General features: G+C 42.6%; 1 protein-coding gene across 2 annotated transcripts; it reads right to left on the reverse strand.

The window, feature by feature from the left end:
* Window positions 1-7,263: 7,263 nt before the first annotated feature.
* LOC135444162 (ovalbumin-related protein Y-like) lies at window positions 7,264-11,223 on the reverse strand. Of its 2 annotated transcripts, none has more exons than XM_064705409.1 (7): window positions 11,047-11,223; window positions 10,337-10,395; window positions 9,835-9,970; window positions 8,971-9,088; window positions 8,597-8,739; window positions 8,107-8,262; window positions 7,264-7,665 (listed from the first exon to the last, which is right to left on the reverse strand). In XM_064705409.1, exons 1-7 carry the CDS (start codon window positions 11,212-11,214, stop codon window positions 7,264-7,266), a joined length of 1,182 nt encoding a protein of 393 aa, XP_064561479.1. In that variant the 5' UTR covers window positions 11,215-11,223. The 2 variants fall into 2 exon arrangements, with proteins under 2 accessions (XP_064561479.1, XP_064561478.1); XM_064705408.1 differs by having other exon boundaries at window positions 9,835-9,963; window positions 10,345-10,395; window positions 11,047-11,214.
* Window positions 11,224-19,130: the final 7,907 nt, after the last annotated feature.

A 19,130-nucleotide genomic window follows, 5' to 3' on the forward strand; every position in this document is an offset into this window, starting at 1 on the left:
ATTTGAGCTCAAATCCCTGCAGAAGGCTTCCAAGCTTAGCCTCCTGGGAACATTTTGAGACATGTGAAGGAATAAAAGATGATGAAGAAAACCAGCTCGGATTTACCAAGGACAAATCTCTCCTGACAAACATCGTTGGTGTCTAGGATGGGACCGCTTGTTGTATAAACAAAGGGAGAGCAGAGGATATTGTACACCTGACTTTAGTAAGACCTTCAGGATGATCTCCCATAATATCCTTGTAGTCACATTGGAGAGCTATAGCCTGAGTAAGCAGCCAATATTTTGGGTGGAAAGTGTGTACTGAGAGAAGCAGCTGGAGCAGCTGCTCCATGAGGACAGTGAGCTGGGCCAAGAGTCAGCCCCCATGCAGGGCAGTGCCCTCACCACAATATCTGACCATAGGGAAGCAGAACCAAATGTCAGTGACAGGGTCCTCCAACATCCATGGACGCAGCAAGAGGAGAGCCAGGGCCATGGTCCATTTCCAGAGCCTAGGGTTAGGGAACAATGAGAGCTGGTTGCTGCCTGTGGAATGGGAGGCTGGCTGACCAGGGCCCAGCCCCATTCCACCTGAGCAAGGGAAACAGGACAGACCCTGAAAGGCTGACAGCTCCAACCAAGCCTTCAGAACATGAGGCAATAAAAGTGACAGGGCATGTCCAAAGCTAAGCTGGGAAGTCTCTCCACAGGTGAGGGCTGCAATCAGATCCAGTGACTATGAGGCAGGTCAGTCGTGACAGAGTAGGCTCATGTTCAAGCCAGGAAATAAGTGCACAAGTTGTCAAGCAGGCCATGGCCAAGCAGGGCAGGACTGAGGGGAACAGGAGAACAGCCCCTGATGTGGTGTCACTGGGGTGGGGGCTGATGGCCTGGGGTGGGATCTGAGATTTGGGCATGTGGGAGAGGTCCGATGGAAGATCAAGGCCACTGAGGGCTTCTAGTGCAGCCTCCCCTGTGAGGACAGCGTGCCCTTGCTCCTCAGTGAGACCTGTGCTCAGGAGGGACTCACTTCAGAGTGGCTCAGTGCCTGTGGGGTGTTAGGGGGCTGTTTCAGGGGATGCAGAGCTGGGACAAGGGCAGTGGGTAGGAAATGGACATGGCATGAAAGGTCAAGAGCTGAGTGAGATGGTCAGGACACCCCAACAGGCCCCAGAGGCTGGTCAGGAGCAAGCCAGGAAGGATGGTCTGGCTGGGTGGAAGGGGATTATTCAGGAGACTGGCTCTGAGTAATGAGTGAGAGCTTTGTGGAGATTGGGAAGGTTTGTAAGGACAAGGCCCTGTGTGGCCGGAGACCCAGGCTCCTCCTGCTTGGCAGAGGGCTCAGGCAGGACTGAGCTCACTGTCCAGGAGCAGCAAGGGCCATATTTTCCCAAAGAGGAATAAACCAGGAGGCAAAGGGGATGCCCCAGCTGGAGTCTCACCAGCCAGGGCTCAGCAGCTGAGCAGAGCAGGCCTGGAGACCATGGGCAGTCCAGATGCAGTCCAGATACTAAGGCAACGTCATGGCTCTGAGGCAGGTGCAAAGACAGCGTTGACCACAAAGTCAATTCACACAGCAGAGGCAGGTCCAGGTCCAGTGATCACAAGCCAGGGCCAAGGTCACGTTAGGAGTCCTTGGCCAGGAATGGGCACAGCTGTGTTTGAACTGGAGAGTGACACACCACTGGTGTAATACACATGGGAACTGAAAGTCCAGCACATAGCTTAGAGCTCCTGGGGTCACAGATGTGGGAGAGGCTCCAGGACTCTCACAAATTCCTTAGTGCAGGACTATTACAAATTCATTAGTGCACTCAGAGCTCTGTCATACACTTATGAGCAAAAGAGATGGGCCTGGAGACAAGGCTGCAAGGCTTAGGACTGAGGTCTGTCAGGAGGGAGAACTGGAGACAGAAACCTGCAGCGCACTTCAGTGCTATGTCTAGGCTGAAATAAGTTTCTGTTGTGGGCAACAGCTTTGACTTGGGGAGTTTCACTTAATTTCTTGCTGATTAACATTAATTTTTTTTTGTTTATCTCACAAAATCGATGTAAGAAACTATGAAACAAACAGACCCTTCATCCTGCTTCCCCACATTTCACTTCAATACAAAAAGTGTCCTCTTGTGCTTACTAGTTTCAGCTTCCTTGTTATACTCAGTGCTCACCAGTCCCTTTGGGGGAGCAGCAAGCAATGGAAGAGGTTGTGATTGGTGTATAACTGTTTATATCTGCCAGATGGTGCTGCTCACTTTTATTCTGGGCTCTAGTCTACTTCAGGAGCTGCAGTTCCACAGGGATGTCCTTGCTGCAGCATCAGTGACCAGCAGGCTGCAGTTCCTCTGGAGTGTCACTGCCCTGGCATGAGCTGCCTGTGGCTGCAATGCCCCAGAGGTGACTCCCAAGAGTGTACCTTCAGCTGTGGTGCTCTTTATAACATCCCCTTCTTATTAACATCCCCATGTCTTCTCTTCTGTTTCTCCAAACACATCTGTCACACGTCTCTGTCCACTCTTTCTTAATTACACTCAAGCAGGGGTGCTATTTGCTTCTTTGACTGGAGATTTGGCACAGTATGAGCTCTTTTCTTTCATTACAGGGTCTGCTGCAAATGGCCAAGGACAGTTTGTGTCCTCCTCTCACAAATGGTGCTGGTACCCAATACAGACTCCAGACCCATGTGCAGAGGGTGCTGGGGAAATCTCTTGCTGAAGCAGGCTGTGCTTTCAGGGTCCTAACACTGGCTGTTGTTAGTCCTGGAACTTAAATAGCTGATAGTATTTTCTGTGCATTTATTACCTCTCAACTGATTTCTTTTCCATGCTTTTGTCCAGTTTCCCTTTAAAATCATGTGAAATTGTATCTGCTTCCACATTCTTTGACCATTAATTCCATCATTCAGCTGCTTGTTGTCAGCTACCTCTATGTGTTGGGGTTTTTTCACTTCTTTCTGCTAAACCTATTTTAATGCCATTAAGTTCCTACTTCAGAAGATATACCAAATAGTCAACCTCTGTAACTGCCTCCATAACACTCAGCACTTCAGAAACCTCTGCTCTTGAGATCATTCCTCTCCTAAACGTTTGACTGTCTAGGCTCAGGGATACGTGCAGCAACTTCCAAGCCTTGAATCTGGGCACTGTTTGTGGCAAAGCTGTGAGATGCCTCCATGGGGGTCTACATCCCCCTCACTCCAGAGAAGAATTCAGGTGGAGTCTCTTGACCCGCCCTTGCTAGTTTGCTTGGCCATGAACCTCAGCAAGATGGACACTGCAAGTGTTCATTTTGGACACTAGTAAGAAAACGATTAAATTTCCATTTCCATTTTCTTGGAAATGACATGAGAAGGGGAAAGGAGAGAGCATAGTCAATTTCATGTCCCTTCCAGTGGTCAGATCCCAAAGTGGTGCAGCATTGGATAGGTCTTTATTCAGGGAACAGCACAATATGCATATCCCATGCATGCAGAGGTTCACTGGTGTTGTGATCTTTACACTTTTATAGGTATGTTCTGTTTATCATTTCTACTGATGAATGAAAGTATACAGAAAAATGCTGTTCACTTCAAGATAAAGACAAGGATATGCCAGCAACATCATCACAGGGTGCCAGTTCAGGACCATCTGTGAGGTTCTCCATCCCTCCATCTGTGAGGTTCTCCATTATGGTTAGCAGATGTAGTTTAGCCCAGAGCCACATGATATGTTCAGCACTGTATGGTCCGGACACTAAGCAATATGTGCAGCATAACTTAACACAAACTGCACACACTGATCAGCCTGATCAGATCCTTTTTTCATGGTCACTAACTCCTCAATGCACAATAGTGTTCTGGTTAGGAGCACTACAGACCCTGGTTTGTGGATTTAACCTGCAGGATTGATATTTGACCTGCTTCATCACCACAGGCTTGTTTGGCAATCACTGGACTGTAGCAGCAGTGAAGGGAATTGCAGTATCTAATATATTATGGGGAAAGCCCCTGCCCTTCTGGTCTTGTTGTCACCTCCTGCTGTGTATCCCTTTCCTTGCCAAGCCCCACCCTTGCTGCTTTTTGACAATCTCCGCTCTGCTGTCCTTTTTCCCTATTGATAAAGTTTAGCTCACTAGCCACAAGAAACAGAAAGCCCTGCTATATGTCAAAGCCTTTCTAGCAGACATTTTGCTTTCTGTTTGATTCAGCATGCTGTGCTTTCTCAAATACCATTTGGGAACCCAGGACAAGTCTGCCCTGGAGTCCAGGGGGTTCTCTGCACTTCTTCTAGTGACTATGGTTACAGCATAATGCCTGCTAGATCTTGTGCCTTCAGCCATGGATTCAGTTTGCTTAGGACACAGCAGGCTTCTCTCACAAGTCATATATGCAGAGGGATGTGGAATAGTCTCAGAAATTTATATCCCCCAAAGGGCAGGGAAAATATGTCATCTTCAACCCTTCCCCAAACGACATAAGAAGGAAGGACACATGTAGTTCACACAGTATTTCAAATGCTGATCTGTGTGTGTCTAGTTTTGTTCCACACACCCCTGGCAGAACAGTAAACCCAGAACAACATGGCACATAGTGAAAATGGAGAGTAGTGAATGGACAGATGGCAGTTTATTGACATATCAACTTCAATCATGCTGCCAGGGGGACAAGAAGGGCTGAAGGACAATACCCAGACTTTGTGGGAGCTGGGATTAGTGTTATTAAACTCTTACCAGACTTCAGAGCCAGGAAACAGCAGGTAGAGTTTGCTCTCCTCATGGCTGCTCTTCCCTCATCCCTTTGTAACACCCTTCATGCTGGTCTTTTCAGAATTGCTTCCCATGGGAGCTGCAGCAGCCACACTGACCTTGGCAGAGCCTTTGCAGCAGTCCTGCCAGCCCAAACCAGCAATGCACAAGTGCAGTACTGGGCCCAGCCTTTGATACAGGGGATCTTATTCAACCTCCCTGAATCTGCACTTTTACCTCTCATTTTAGCCTCTTTAGGGGGTGGTTTCTCTTTCATAAACAAAACAGCTCCATCCATTCTACAGTGTTTGACCATGATATTTTTACCAGGACACAGACATTTTTAAATGCCTCTTATGTTTCACCAAATAACATTTCTGTCTTTTTCTTCAAAAATTACTGGGTTTCAAGCCCAGTGCCACTGGTTTACATTTTCAGTATATTGATCATAATCATCTGCTTGCACAAAAATTAAGAACAAAATTGGAACCTATGTTAAGCTCCCAGATCTAGTTTTCAACAGATGTCTCACTGTCAGAAGACGTGAGACATTTTGTATCCCTAGTGACACCTAATGGCCCAATGTAGAATGAGTCAAATAGTTCTGTTTCGCAGTAAGGACATTAGGTGGACCTCTCTCAGATGTAGTTTTAGGAAACCATTTACCATTTAATTACCATTGATTTTCATCATTTATTTTCTTTAAAACAATCATCAAGCAAAGAAACAATTAAACAATTGTTATATATATGTATATATATATAGAGAGAGACAGAGACAGAGAGAACAGTTATTTTTTGTATTCATGTTATATAATTCCATAAATATTAATTTTATGTTCATTGCACCTAGATAGTGCAGAGTGACAGATATGCTTGTTTCAGTTTAATAACAGATCTATAATTGTTTATAAACTTTCACCCTCTGCTTCTTAGAAAAGTATTTTATACATCCTGCCTTTTTAATTTTTGCTTTAGTTTTAGCAAAACTCCCTTTGCTGTCTTTGGTTTCAAGTGAGGCAGAACATTATATGCATAGAAATTATATGCTTGAAATTACATAAATAAGAATATGTTTTTACTTGAATATTTCTGTTAACCGTGTCTGATCTCTTCAAGCTGTCTTGGGAAGACCAGTATTTGCAGCTCTTCCATAGGCTTCCTAGCAGCCAAAATACATTTCTCTGTAGTCAGCATCATAATTTCAAGTTATATTTAATACTTACTTCTAAAATGTTTGAGGCAGCTCCAAATACTGCCAAGTATCTCCCTTTCCGAAGCACTTTTTTAGTACTGTCATTTGAAGTTCTGCATGTGTATGCCAGCAGAAGGAAGATTGCTGAAGTCTGTGATCAACACTAATAAGTCTTTCAATTGGATAAACTGCAACCTGAAGAACCTTTCCCCTAAACACTCTGAAATAGGAAATGATGCCTCTAGGAGATTATGTTATCAAAAGGCAGTAACAAAAGATTTTCTCACATGGTTCCTGTGGGTATTAGACAGCTGAAGCAGTCCACCTTTTAAGAAAAATAGCAATCCTTTCCTCGTGTTTTTGAACTTGTATCTCTTAGGCATCACCTCAATGTATTTTCTGGGGGCAATTAGAGGAAATATTTTAAAACTATCTGGAAATGCAACAGCAGATTTAAAAACTGAGTTATTTGATATGTCATATGGAGATGAGTGCAAGGTAAAAATAGGAGATATAGGGCTTATCTTGCTGAAATTCAGTATTTTAAGAAAAATTGTTAGGCTCTTGAATTACTTCATATATGGGTACCTTCTGGTTTTGAAAATAGTATCTAAATCCTAATCTTAATGCATTCTGTAAATAACCACAACCCAATATATCATATTTTTTGGTTGTGTGGTGCAGTAACACAAAACAATTAGAGACATGCTTAGTTTGCAATGCTTTTATTAGAATAAATAGAGGGACCAACAATTGACATTCACAAAATCAATGGCATATCATGGGAATAAAGATGGGAAATTGCATCAGTTGGAGATGATGATTTAAGAAGAAATGGTAGACTTTCTATATGCCCCCTCTGAACAAGACCTTAGTCATGCAGTATGTGCAGCACAAAGAAGCACAAATGCATTACTCAAACAAGAATGATGCTGAAATTAAGAATTTCATCTGCAAGTTGTCCAGGCATCAGTTCAAGGATGGTTACACAGCGAGATCAACAGAAAGGAACAGGATTATTTTAATAGCTGTGTTTATTTCCTGTAGAAAAACCAGACTCTCAATATCAATGTCAGAATTTCTCGCAAGAATAAAAACAGTTGTCCTGAATCCTAAATTATTCAATCATGATGTTAAGCTACTTCTTGAAGTTCTTATTTATTCCTGAATATAAGTCCTAAGTACACCTTGTGTAAGCAGAAATATCAGCACACAAAGATCTGAAAAGTCACACACTTCTTTAGGAATATCTCCCTAGATACTGAAGGCTTCCCACTTAGTGAAGAGATAAGATTATACTACAATACTAGAGTAAAAGGGGTCTGTTTCTTAGGGGTAGGCAAGCATTATTTCCAGCCCTTTTTCTCCTTAGGGAGAACAATATCTACCAAAGAGGAGTATCATGTCACTTGGATTGTGTTTGACCAAGAAAAGGAATGGGTGGTCAGCCCTAAACTCTTCAAACTCAGAGGAATGTTGGATGTCTCCAGTTACAACCTCTGTGCCACCTGCCTCAGTGCCCTCTTCATTGACTTCCAGGTATGCCTCGTGGACGGCCTCAGACACCCTCAGGCTCTCTGCTGCAGAGATGCCAGAGAGGTTGGCAGCCGGGCTGAACAGGTCAGTCATACCCAAGGATGTCAGGACAGATGTGAGGTTATATTTCTCTACAATCTTCATGCGTGGGAGGTACACTTTCACCTTCTTCTTTTCCATCACCCTGGGACTGGTCCATTCCAGGAGTTTATCATAGCTGATTTTGTTCTCAAGCTGCAAACAGAGGCAGGGAATTAAATGTCTGAAACAAAAGTTAAATGGAATGCTTTCTTGGAATGCTTTCTTCATCGCTTTCATTTTTTATTTCTCCTAGGACAAACTTTTCTTGTTTAGTAAACATTTGAAACCACTCACAGTAATAATAATCCTGCTACCTTGCCTGCCTCTGATACTTGATGGAGATTGATGCATATAGCAACATCCTCTTCTGCAGGGCTGCAGCAGCACTACACTGCTTTACCTTCATTTTATAAAACCGGGCTCAGGACTCTCCTAAGAGGCTCTGCCTCAGCACATGGCAGATTTTGTTCTCCCCTGCCTGCCCAGCACAGCCATAGGGTGGGTAGCTGGGATGTCAATGAGCAGCAAAAGGTCTGACAGCAGCCAAGCTCCATTGATGCCACAGCCCTTCTGTTCACCCTGCCAGGGCCATACCTGTGCCAGGCCAGAGATGTCATCAGGCAGCAGCACCAACAGGCTCAGCTCTCCACTGGTGTACGGAAGCTCCAGGACCTTGATTTTATCTTCAGCCACTCTTCCCACTCTGAAGGTGCTGTTCTGACGCATCATTTGCACAGGTCTGCTCTCTTGCTGCAAAAACAAAAATGTGAGATGAAGTGATGTGGGAGCAATCTTTTTCTTTGGTCAGACAAATGTACGATGACTTTGAAAGACAGGACTGAATCTTCAACCATGCTGCCTTTGGAAAGAGCTGTGTCTCCATTTTCCTCTCTTGCTTGCTTGTGTGCCCTGGAAGCCTTGTCAGACACAGATTTTGTGAACACTACTTGGCTTTAGGCCCACTCACTGACAATGGTGGACTCGGAAAAATCACCCAACCTGTGACAGACATTTGTAGCCCCCAGACTCCTGCCTGTGTGAGCCAACAGCTGCCCTGGTCAGAGCTGTGTCCATGCCCTCCTACCTCAGTCACGTTGAAAGGCTCTTCCCGTGTGTATTCTTCTTTAAATGCACTTTTCCATATCCCTTTGAAGTAAATGACATTCACAACGACCAGCGCAGTATTGAGATCAACAGAGTCTGACACGAGAAAGTCTTGGATCCGTCCTTTAAGAAAGAGACAAGGCAGAGAGAGGTAAGATCCAGCTCCTCTGCACAAACCTCTGTGATGTTGGGGTGAGGGTGGGGGCTCCTGTTTTGTGGAGTTTAATTTTCATAGCAATAAACAACCTGCAGTTGCTTGACCCACCTTTTCTAGAGGTTATGAGGAGAGGAAGACAAGGATGTAGTTTATGGTAGGTGAGCAAAAATGCCTGCTACCAATTTTTAAGTCCTTACCATTTGTCTCTTTCTCCACCCAGGAATTGATGAGCTGTCTTGCTTCCTCTGCAGCTGTTTTGAAGTCAACATCTTCCAGCTCTGCTTTGTAGAATTTCTTTGCACACTTTATGTATTCCTATAAGCAAAATGGTTACAGTTGTCAGACAGATGAGGACTTGGAATTGTACAGATGTCTAAAGCAAGATTGTGAAAGAAAGCAGAATGGTTTGAGTAATATTGAATGTTTACTCCTGGGTTTGTGCATCAGACACTGAACAAGTCAGTCACATCTGTCTTCCTTAACTGAATCTTAAAGCTGTACAAGAAAGACTGCTTCACATATATAGGTCTGGTACTTTTTGATGAGACAGGGTTCCAAGTCAAAAATTTTATATATTTCCTTTGTTTTACCAAAACACTTTAACAAACATTTCTAAGGACAGACCAATGTTTGTCTCCTTCTCTTTGTGTTCACTCTTTAGGGTTTTGAACATTGTGTTCTCACATTCTTAGATTTCAAAAGCAAAGCTTCCTTTCACTAGGAGAACTGACAATTTCAGTTTCCAATATTTCAAGTAATAAATTTTATTTAATTTCCCTTAAAATTTACATTTTTCATCACATGCCATTTTTCTAGTAAAGTAACAGCAATCTTTATTACTCCCTGTGATTTGCAATATAGGCATATTTTATGCCATTATATCTTTTGCCTTCATCTAAGAGGCACAGAAAAGTGCAAACTCATTTTGTACTTGTTCCTTTCATGGCTCTCAAGCACCTCTTCATCAACAGAGTGCGCTACTGTTGGTGGTGTATCTCTAGGGCAGAGTCACAGGGCATTTACATCAAATCTCATGGAGGTCAGTTCACAGTATAACTCACCTGAAGAATAGGGTATGTTTTTTCAATATAGAGTCTGTCAGCAATCCTGAGTGAGTAAGTAGCATTTTGCCTCCTGATGTCTGAGAGGAGATCCTTGAACGTTTTGTGGATGTACTCAGCAGTGCCACACTGAGGTAATGACATAAAAAAAGAAGATAGATTGCATAAGGAAATAAGATCCTAAAGTCTGGTCCCTTTCAGTTAAGAGAGATGCTACAGGGCAGTCTTCCCCCACAGATTGTCACCTTTGGGACAGCCAGTGCTGTGGTGGTGGTGCACTGAATGGGCAAGATAAGCAACCTGCTGTCTTTCTATATTTGTTTAAAAACAGGTGAATCACACCCTCCTTCCCTCCCTCCCTCCCTCCCTCCCTCCGCAGACCCCCTTGGGTTGAGGCCATTACTACAGTTTTTGTCAGGGTCTGAAACAGCCAGGAGGAGAGGCAGAAAAGTTCTACTTTTGTTCTGAGGAGAAAATAAGACAGAAAGAAAGATTAAATTATTTCTCTACCTGGGAGTCAGAAATGTCTCTATCTCCTGTAACATTATCAAAGTGAAGGACCTGCAAGAGAAAATACCAGGGGTAGAAATGAGAAGCATGACCAAAAACAATGCAAATTTGAGATTGTTACACTTGTTGCTTGTGTAAAAAACAAGCAACATGTGGAAAAAAAATATTATGAGAAAATACATTAGCTAAAAATTCACAGGTTAGCTTGCAACTGGTCTATGCCCTCTGTGGTCTTCTTGGAAACTGTCAATACTACTCTTTGCTTAGATTATTTTTTTTTCTAGTGAGTATCTAGAAATCAATTGAGTTACATATTATGTGTTGCTAAAAATAGTCTGTCTTCCTGTCTTTCTGGGACTTATCTTTTATATATATTAAAAAAGCAAATCTGATTGCATTATTTGGAACTTGTCAGAATTTAAAAAACATAAAATTGCTGACTGGTAATCTATTTTGCTATTGTCCCTGAGATATTTTTTGCTTTAGCGTTTAAGTCAACTGCCTGTTATACTGAAAATATACCTTTCTATTAGTATTTTCTATATGTAACTCTTGATTCAGTTCTCTGTTTTGTGACTTTGGCTTAGTTCTTGTGCATTGAAACAGGTGACAACCTCACCAGTGGATATTTTTCAGTGATGTTACTTAGAAGGAACAAGTAGCACAAGTAGAGGTGACTTTACACCTGTGTAAATAACTTACCTTCTGCATCTGGGATTGAGTTTTACCCCTTGCTCCCATATACACCAGAGCCAGGGTTGAAAGCATGCTCAGGGAGGAAAAGAGCACGTTGTCATTGCTGCGGTGCAATTTCACCTCTTTGAATACGTCAAAACAAAATTCTGCATTTGCTGCACTGATGGAGCCCATTGTGAAATCCCTGTTGTCTGAAGGAAACAGAAAGAGTCTGACTTACTGTGGTGAAACAGGTCAATTGTAATGCAAAAAATTCAGTTGAACCCCAAACTTGGTGCACAGAGTTTTTTCAGCAAACAGAATCCAGTGGTGTGGATTTAAAAGGCAGATATGGTTTTGGATTAACGAGCAATCACAGTGCTGGACATCTGCCGGCTGTGCATAGGCTGGTGAAAGAAGAAAACACAGACTAGAAAACACAGTGTACGGCTGCTAGAGAACACAACCCAGGGTACTCTGCCATATGTATCACAGTCCCTATCAAATCATCATATTAATGTGACAGTCATCTCCTAGTGTGAGATAATTTGAACAACAATGCATCTAACTGTTCCCCTGATAGAATGCATGCTCATTCTCTCTCTAACTGATTGAACTGATTGTATAGGCGATATAAGGTAGATTTTTTTACTATTTACCTATTCTACTTACTGTTATATTTTAGGCTTTAAGCTCTGTTTTTGTTCCTGGAGAAGAAACAGATTCATGAAGCAAATTCTTGGGGGTTTTTTTTGTTGTCATTTACCTTTGAAAATGTAACTGTTAAAGATAACACAGAACTGTAGAATGATGGGATCATTTGAACATTCTGCACTCCTTGGTTTCATTCAGAGAATATCTTACATAACACATAGAATTTAAACAAATTCAATTCTGTCTTTTAATACTAAATGAAAAGTTAAAGCAATCGAGGAAGAAGGAAGAAAGTCTGTTGTAGCTTATCAGCAGCTTTTCAATGTGGAAGAACTAGTAAACAAAGCTACAGTTCATAAATACAAATACTTTGACTTTATGCATGGCAGACTGAAACAGCAAAATAATACAGACGATACATCTGAAGGCAGGTAAGATTTCTGCAGAAGGCATCCTGTGATAATTAGTTTCTTCAACTGATACTGAAAGCCACAAACATGAGGTTACATCAATACAATTATTAGTATTGTAAAAGACAATTGTTATTATCTTGCATATTAGAACTTAAACCATAATTGAAAGAAATGCTTACCTTATCAGACGCACCAGGGAAAGGTAGAGCACAGCTTCTCAGCTGTACTTGGAGCAGACTTGACAAACCCCTTGGAATATATCTTGTGTTATTTTGTGACACGCCCCATGCTGCCTGTTCTGTGTTTACCCAATAAAGTGATGGATGGAGCTCAATGTCAGACATGCACTTTTACTTGGAATAAGTCCATTCTTTGAAACAAACAAAAAAAAGAGCCTGAAAAAGGGATTTTAATTTAAAGTTTCCAAAAAGGAAGGTTTATTCATCAAAGCACATGAAACCTTGAAGAAAAGACAGGAGAACGTAAAATGACTGAAGCAAAAATAATGATAAAAGCTATTCATTGGAACTTGAATAGTAGGTTGATTTGGCTATGGCAGCAAATAGTGTAACATAGCTTGTGAAAATAAAACAAAAAAGAATGGTGAAGAATTCAGTCTTGTTGAATGTAAGGAATTTAATTTTATTTTCCTTAATATTCCTCTGTCTTGAATAGTGATAGGCCAGATCCATTTCAGAGTCATCATTTTGTGAACTTACAAATTTTGCTAAGATCAGCATATGCAGGGATGTATTTATTGCAACTTTTCTCCCAATGTTGGCTGGACTACCAGTATCACCAGTCTTCCTTCCTATCAGAATCCATAGCTCTTCCTAAAGAATGGAGAAAAATTGCCACTGAGGAGCAAGGAAAGAGCATTTCCTTTCAATGTTTATTGCCAAATTTAGTAAAACTGAAGTACATTTTTCTGCAAGAAGTTATATATTTGTCTGGTGTCCCTTGCTGCGTTGTAAAAGACCATAGACATAGTGTTTCCCAGAGAACAGTTTTTCATTCCAGAGCAATCTAGTTCAAGGAACTCAGACACAGTCACAGTCTGGGCAGCACATCAGTGGAACAAAACCCTCAGTGAGAGTATTTTGAGAATACAAATTAATTTCAGTGCATCTATACAGGGAAGAACTACAGAACTAATGAAAAATGTGTTAGGGAAAGAGAATTTAACAAAATAAGAAAGACAAGATTTCTGTAACTTTTAATTCAGGCATCAGGATATTTAGATCCTCGTCAGATGCTACCAGAAAAGGATTTGAAGTCGCCGCTATAATTTTGAAGGGTAGTTTAAGGTGTGCTGTTCTTTTCCACAGGTCACAGCACCAGATGCTAGGTTCAAAATGTGCCTTTTTACATACAGAGACTATTCTTACAAGACCATTCTTACATTCTTCATGGCACATCAGCTGAGCAAACCAGCTGAAGAAACATTCATGGTCTGCAAGACAGTCATAATATACAATAGCAAGCAGAACCAGTTGCATAATTCCTTTGAAATAAAAGAATGGACGTACAATAAAAGAAAATGCTTTGACCTCTCAAATGCCACATAATTTTAAAACAGAAATCCAAAGTCAATACACAAAATGGTTCTGAAATTGTCTAGAACAAATTATGCCTCAGGAGAGTAGAGGTGGACTTTTTAACCCTTTTCATTTCTGTGAAAGAGGAAAGCCTCTGGATCATGTCCACCTTTCTTTCTAGCACAGTTCTTCATAGTCCCTTTTCAGCTGAAGTTGCTCATGCAATAGGAGCCATGAAGAGCTTGGTCTGGACTGGTGCATTTTACATCACACTGATACTTTAGATGGTACAGTGTGCAGTCCAGGCCAGTCTACTACAACCCTTGTTATTGCAGGAACAGGGCTTTTGAGGAAAGATCTTTAGACTTTGGTCTGCTTGGGTGTCTCATCACTGCAGGTCTCTTGCAAAGAGAATGAGATATTCTCTTACAGGGGCGGTGTGTAAACTGATCATCACTGTTGTCAGTCCCATTTAGCTGACAAGGGTCCCACCTTGCTGGAGGACAGCAGGTCAAATGAGTGCATGTGCTTGTGTAGGGTGAACCTTTAACCACACAGCTGGGAGATGCTCCCTAGACTGCAAGCTATTCCTGCAGCTGCTGCCCCTTCTGCCTTTCCATCTTAAAACTGTCTTGTTTCTGTTCAAACTGCCTTCTACACTTGTGGCCATGGTCCATTGCAATGTACTTGACAGCTCAGAAGGCAAAGGACTAGCCAGTATATTTTTGTCCCTGCCACTTGTAATGTTTGAATATGCCTTGAGTCTTCTTCCTTGGCAATCGAATTATCTTGTGGTGTGCTTCAACTCACCATATGTGAGCCACCTTGGCCCTTTTGCACCATCTCCCTGAATCATATTTGTATCATCATAGACAGCCTGTAACTTGATAGCTACAAAGGTGTTCCATGAGTTGGTACAGGTGTTTTGTAGCAGACAACTCACAGCATTGATGTTGTTAGCAAAATATTTCTGAGTTGAATATATTCACGAATGAAATAATTATTTTGCTTTAAAATAGAGAAGGGACAGTCCACTACTTGAGAAGTGTGCTAATGCACCACCCAGGTTACTGTTAGCATTTCTATTTTTTATTGGTCAAGTGAATGATTAATGCAGAAAGAAAATTGCAGAGACAACTAAATAATTTCACAAGTAAGTAAAAATCATGATTATGATCAGCTATCAGCATAGAATTGTAAGAATATGAGAGGTAGTGCCTAGTGAACTGGGCAACTTTAGATCTGTCATGGAGTCCAGTGAGGTTAAGCAGACCTTCCTGCTTCTTAGGAAAGATGATAATGTATTGCCCTCTCCAGCACAGCTGTGTAGTGCAACGCAAACACAAAAGGATGTGTTTATCCACACATCCTTGTTTGACAATGCTTGTCCCAAGAAAGAGGTCAGCTAAGGCTCAGTTGCCCTTTCCACTGCCAGGCATTTCATTGTGGTGCTGTCCCTAAACCAACAGACTCTTGGACATTTGGACCTTTACAAAAGGATATGAAGTCCAGGTCAGCTCACAGACCAAAGCCTCTCATCCAATCACAACTTCCCACGCAGAGCTCAAGACTTAGTTCTCATCCATGCTGCTGTTCTTTTGTCAGTCGGAAGGAGCATTTGGATTGTTTCGTGTTTGTCTTGCTCAGAGTGAATGCCAGTGATTGTTCAGTTAGGTGCTACTGCAGACCTTGGTGCTGTAGCTAATCAATGATGGTTTCTCTCTCACTTGTCCTGTAGGACCATGTTCTTCCCTCAGTCTGGAGAAACTTCAGGTGTCTGGTCAGCTCCTTCAGACAGGAGCTCTTAGCCCACCTGCTATTTTTCATTGACAGCCCTTGTGCCATCCTGAAGTGTTGGGCATCTTTGCTTGCAGTGCTGCCTTGGTCACCGACAGGCTGTGACAGGGCTGTGCATACCTCAGTGCGGGCAAAGTGAATTTCTCCAGTGAAGGCATCTTCAGAAGGGCCCTGATGGATTTGGTCACAAGTTGCTCACTCTTACTGTATCTGCCTAGCAGTGCATACAGCATCCAGGGTCTGCAGCTGCACAGGTTCTGGACCAGCACACACAGCTGTCCCTTCATCAGTCACCACAGCACACATGAAGTCCCTTATTCATCCCTCAAGTGCAGCAGCCAGGGTGACACTGGGAATGGCCTTACTCACTGGCTGCTAAGGAGGCAGCAGGGTAACAAGGGCCGTACAGCCAGCACACACACAGGGCAGGAAAGATGGCAGCTGGCATTGGCACGACATTTGGCATTGGCTGTGCCACGTGGGAGCTTAGTTACCAGCATCCCTCCCCACAGAGAAGCCTGTTTGTGGCAGCCTGTGGCTAACACTGCCCATGTCACCATGCCTGCTATGTTACCTCCCATCACTCACAGTCTGCCCAGCATGTCCTTTATCTCGGCACATACTCCCAGGAAAAATAGCATTTTCCTTTTGCACAAAATAGGATAAACTAATGTCTTGGTTTGTTTTAACACAGACATCCTTCCACAAAGCCTTCCTCTCCTCTGAGTAGAAGCCTACTGAGATTCTTGGCAATACACCTGACGTGCCTCCTGCAGGAAAAGACTCTGCAGAAAAGGAGAAATGTCTTTACACAAGGGTCCATGCCATCATATTGGCTTTGCAAAAAAGAACTGGGAGGCCTGGCAGACACTGAGCTGACACTGTGGGACAGCAATGTGTCCTTGTGGCAAGTAAAGTCAACAGCACAAGGGAATGCCTTTGAAAAAGCGCTGCCAGCAGGTAAAGGGAGGCTTTCCTGCCCCTCTACTGGTGGGACCACAGATGGAATGCACTGTCTGGCTCTGGGCTTTCCATTCCAAAAGAGATGGGTATGTCCTGGGGACCAGAGAAGATGATTAAGTGCTTAAAGTATCTGTCATGAGAGGAGAGGCTTGGAGACATGGGAGTTGTTTCCCTGGAGAGGAGAAAGTGCAGGGGGTTTTATCCATGTGCATAACCTTCTTGATGGGAGGGTAAAAAGAAGATGCAGCTAGACTTTCTCCTGTGAACAGACAAGAGACAGAAGACACGACCTGAAATAGCAGAAATTACATTTAAACATAAGAAAATGCATTTTCATTTGGATAGGGGAGTAAATACAGGTTGCCCAAAGAGTCTGTGGAGTCTCCATCCTTGGAAATATTCAAAACTCAGAAGGACATGATCCCAAGTAACCTGGTGACCCTGATGGAAAGGTGGAGCTTGGAATAAAGAATCAGCAGAGCTCACTTCCAGTCTCAGCTGTTCTCTGCTTCCATATTATATCTAGAGGAAGATCTCAAGGGAGATGGAGAGAGCAGGATCATTGCACATTAATGTGCAAAGAAAGTACAGCAGTGTGGGTGAGGCACTTGAAATGGGAGCGTACGGCACATTTCACAGACAGGTATTGTTTCCATGCTGCATGGAGAGAAATGTTGCCTCACAGTGGCAGATCCTTGGATGTCTCTTTGTGCTTTCTGGAGGAGTGCAATTTATACCACTAGATGCAGAAAGTTTCAGATTTTGTCTTGTTACCTGCTAAGTCTTATATCTGGTACTGCACAGCAGTCTGTATGACAAAAAGGGTCTCAGTTCTTCAGAAAACCCATTTGGAAGGCTGTGACAGAAATGCCAGTCACAACAACGATGGTTTCTAGGTTTATTTATTTTTGCCTTTTTTCATTAAAATTTTGGAAGCATTTTAGTATTGTTAAAAGCAAATATTAAAGCAAGTTACAGGTTTAGTACAGTATTTCTGAATTTGCACTTTTTACTGCCTCTTGTCTTTTCTTTTTGAAAAGGAGGAGCTTTGTATTTGTGTCTGAGTCATGGCCTCTTTGCTTTTCTCCCATTCCTTCATTCTGACCATTATTGGTGTTCAGGAAACAACATTGGTCACTGAGGCATGTCTTTGTACTTTGAGCACTTTCCAGTTTAATTACCATAGGAAGGAAAGTTTTCAAATGTAACCCTCTTGAAGTCTTCCTATTGTTTAAGTGTACAGGCTTATAAATTTAACAGACTGGATCAAGTGCTTCTGGCTACAGGAGATGCAGAAAGTGATTAAACTGCTTATGGCAAGCCTTGAGATGTTGAAATTTTGCATATCTTGGAACAGTTTAGACCACTGCTTTAATTTCTTAAGAAAAAGAATTAAATTTACTTGGTTAAATATCTGTCTTTACCACTGGAGAAAACCTGAGTCTAGATCACAAACATCCTGATGATATTCAAATAACATGGATGTCAGACAGGCAGCACACCTTCTTTCCTCTCCAGATCTGCTTTTATCATGCCACACTGTATGTTAATGTGGAAATAGAATAGTAGAGTCATAGAATGTCCTGAGTTGGAAGGATCAGGATCATGAAGTCCAACTTCTGGCCCTGCATACAGCAGCCCCAAGAATCACAGCATGTAGCAAATATCATTGTCCAAACACTTGAATTTTATCAGGCTTGTACTATGACCACTTCCCTGGGGAGCCTGTTCCAGTGCCCAAACACCCTCTGGGTGAAAAGTCTTTTCCTAGTATCTAAGCTAAGCCTACCCTGACACAGATTCCTGACCCTCAGGACCTGTTAGGAGTCACCAGAGAGGGGATAAGTTCCTGGTCCTCTGCTTGTCCACCTAAGGAAGCTGCAGACTGCAATGAGATCTCTCCCTCAATCTCTTCTTCTCCAGGCTGAACAAACCAAGATCCCAGCTGCTCCTTCTATTTCTTCCCCTCAAGGCCCTTTACAATCCTCATGGCCCTCCTTTGGATGCTCCCCAATAATTTATTGTCTTTTTTATACTGCAGTTCCCAGAGCTGCCCCCAGCACTGGAGGTGAGGCTGCCCCAGCCCAGAGCAGAGCAGGACAATCCCCTCCCTTGCCTGCCTGGCCATGCTGTGCCTGATGCCCCCCAGGACACACTTGGCACTGCTGGCTGCCAGGGCACTGCTGGCTCATGTTCAGCTTGCCACTGACCAGGACCTCTAGGGATCCCAGAGACCAGGATCCCACAGGTCCCTTTCCATGGGACTTGCCTCCAGAAACCTATTGCCCCGTCTATATGTACATTCAGGGTTTCCCTGTCCCTTATTATTGGAATAACTGATATTAACGACAGAGTACCTCCTCTCAAAACTCTCAAGGAGAAAATGCTTTGCCTGAGAGTTGTCCATCTACTTATTCTTTCTTTTGCTCTTTGAGTTATATGATTTTTCAGATTATTTCATCATCTCAAATGGCTGAGTTTCCAGAACAGTTTTTCCTTGAAATACTTATCCAACTAATAGTGCATCTTTAATACCCATTGGAATTATATCAAAGAATACATAAGAACAAGTTAATATTTCACTGGGCTATTTCTTGATAATCAGTATTACAGAGAGGAATCAAACTATAGATATGTGCATTCATTTATTTCATAAATGGGTAGGAAACTTCATATCTACATAACTTTATTAATTCTAAAAACGGGAGGATTTTGTACTATATCCCATTTTGCTCACAACAGTTAC

This window comes from Zonotrichia leucophrys, chromosome 2, assembly GCF_028769735.1.
Source record: "Zonotrichia leucophrys gambelii isolate GWCS_2022_RI chromosome 2, RI_Zleu_2.0, whole genome shotgun sequence".
Taxonomy (NCBI): Eukaryota; Metazoa; Chordata; class Aves; order Passeriformes; family Passerellidae; genus Zonotrichia; species Zonotrichia leucophrys.

What these genes read in the sequence shown, in the direction of transcription:
- LOC135444162 (XM_064705409.1), bottom strand. Translation starts at nt 11,214, where the DNA reads ATGGGCTCCATCAGTGCAGCAAATGCAGAATTTTGTTTTGACGTATTC. An exon ending in CTCAATCCCAGATGCAGAAG is followed by an intron (nt 10,396 to 11,046) that starts GTAAGTTATTTA and finishes TTTCTCTTGCAG; the next exon opens with GTCCTTCACTTTGATAATGT. An exon ending in AAACATACCCTATTCTTCAG is followed by an intron (nt 9,089 to 9,834) that starts GTGAGTTATACT and finishes TTTTGCTTATAG; the next exon opens with GAATACATAAAGTGTGCAAA.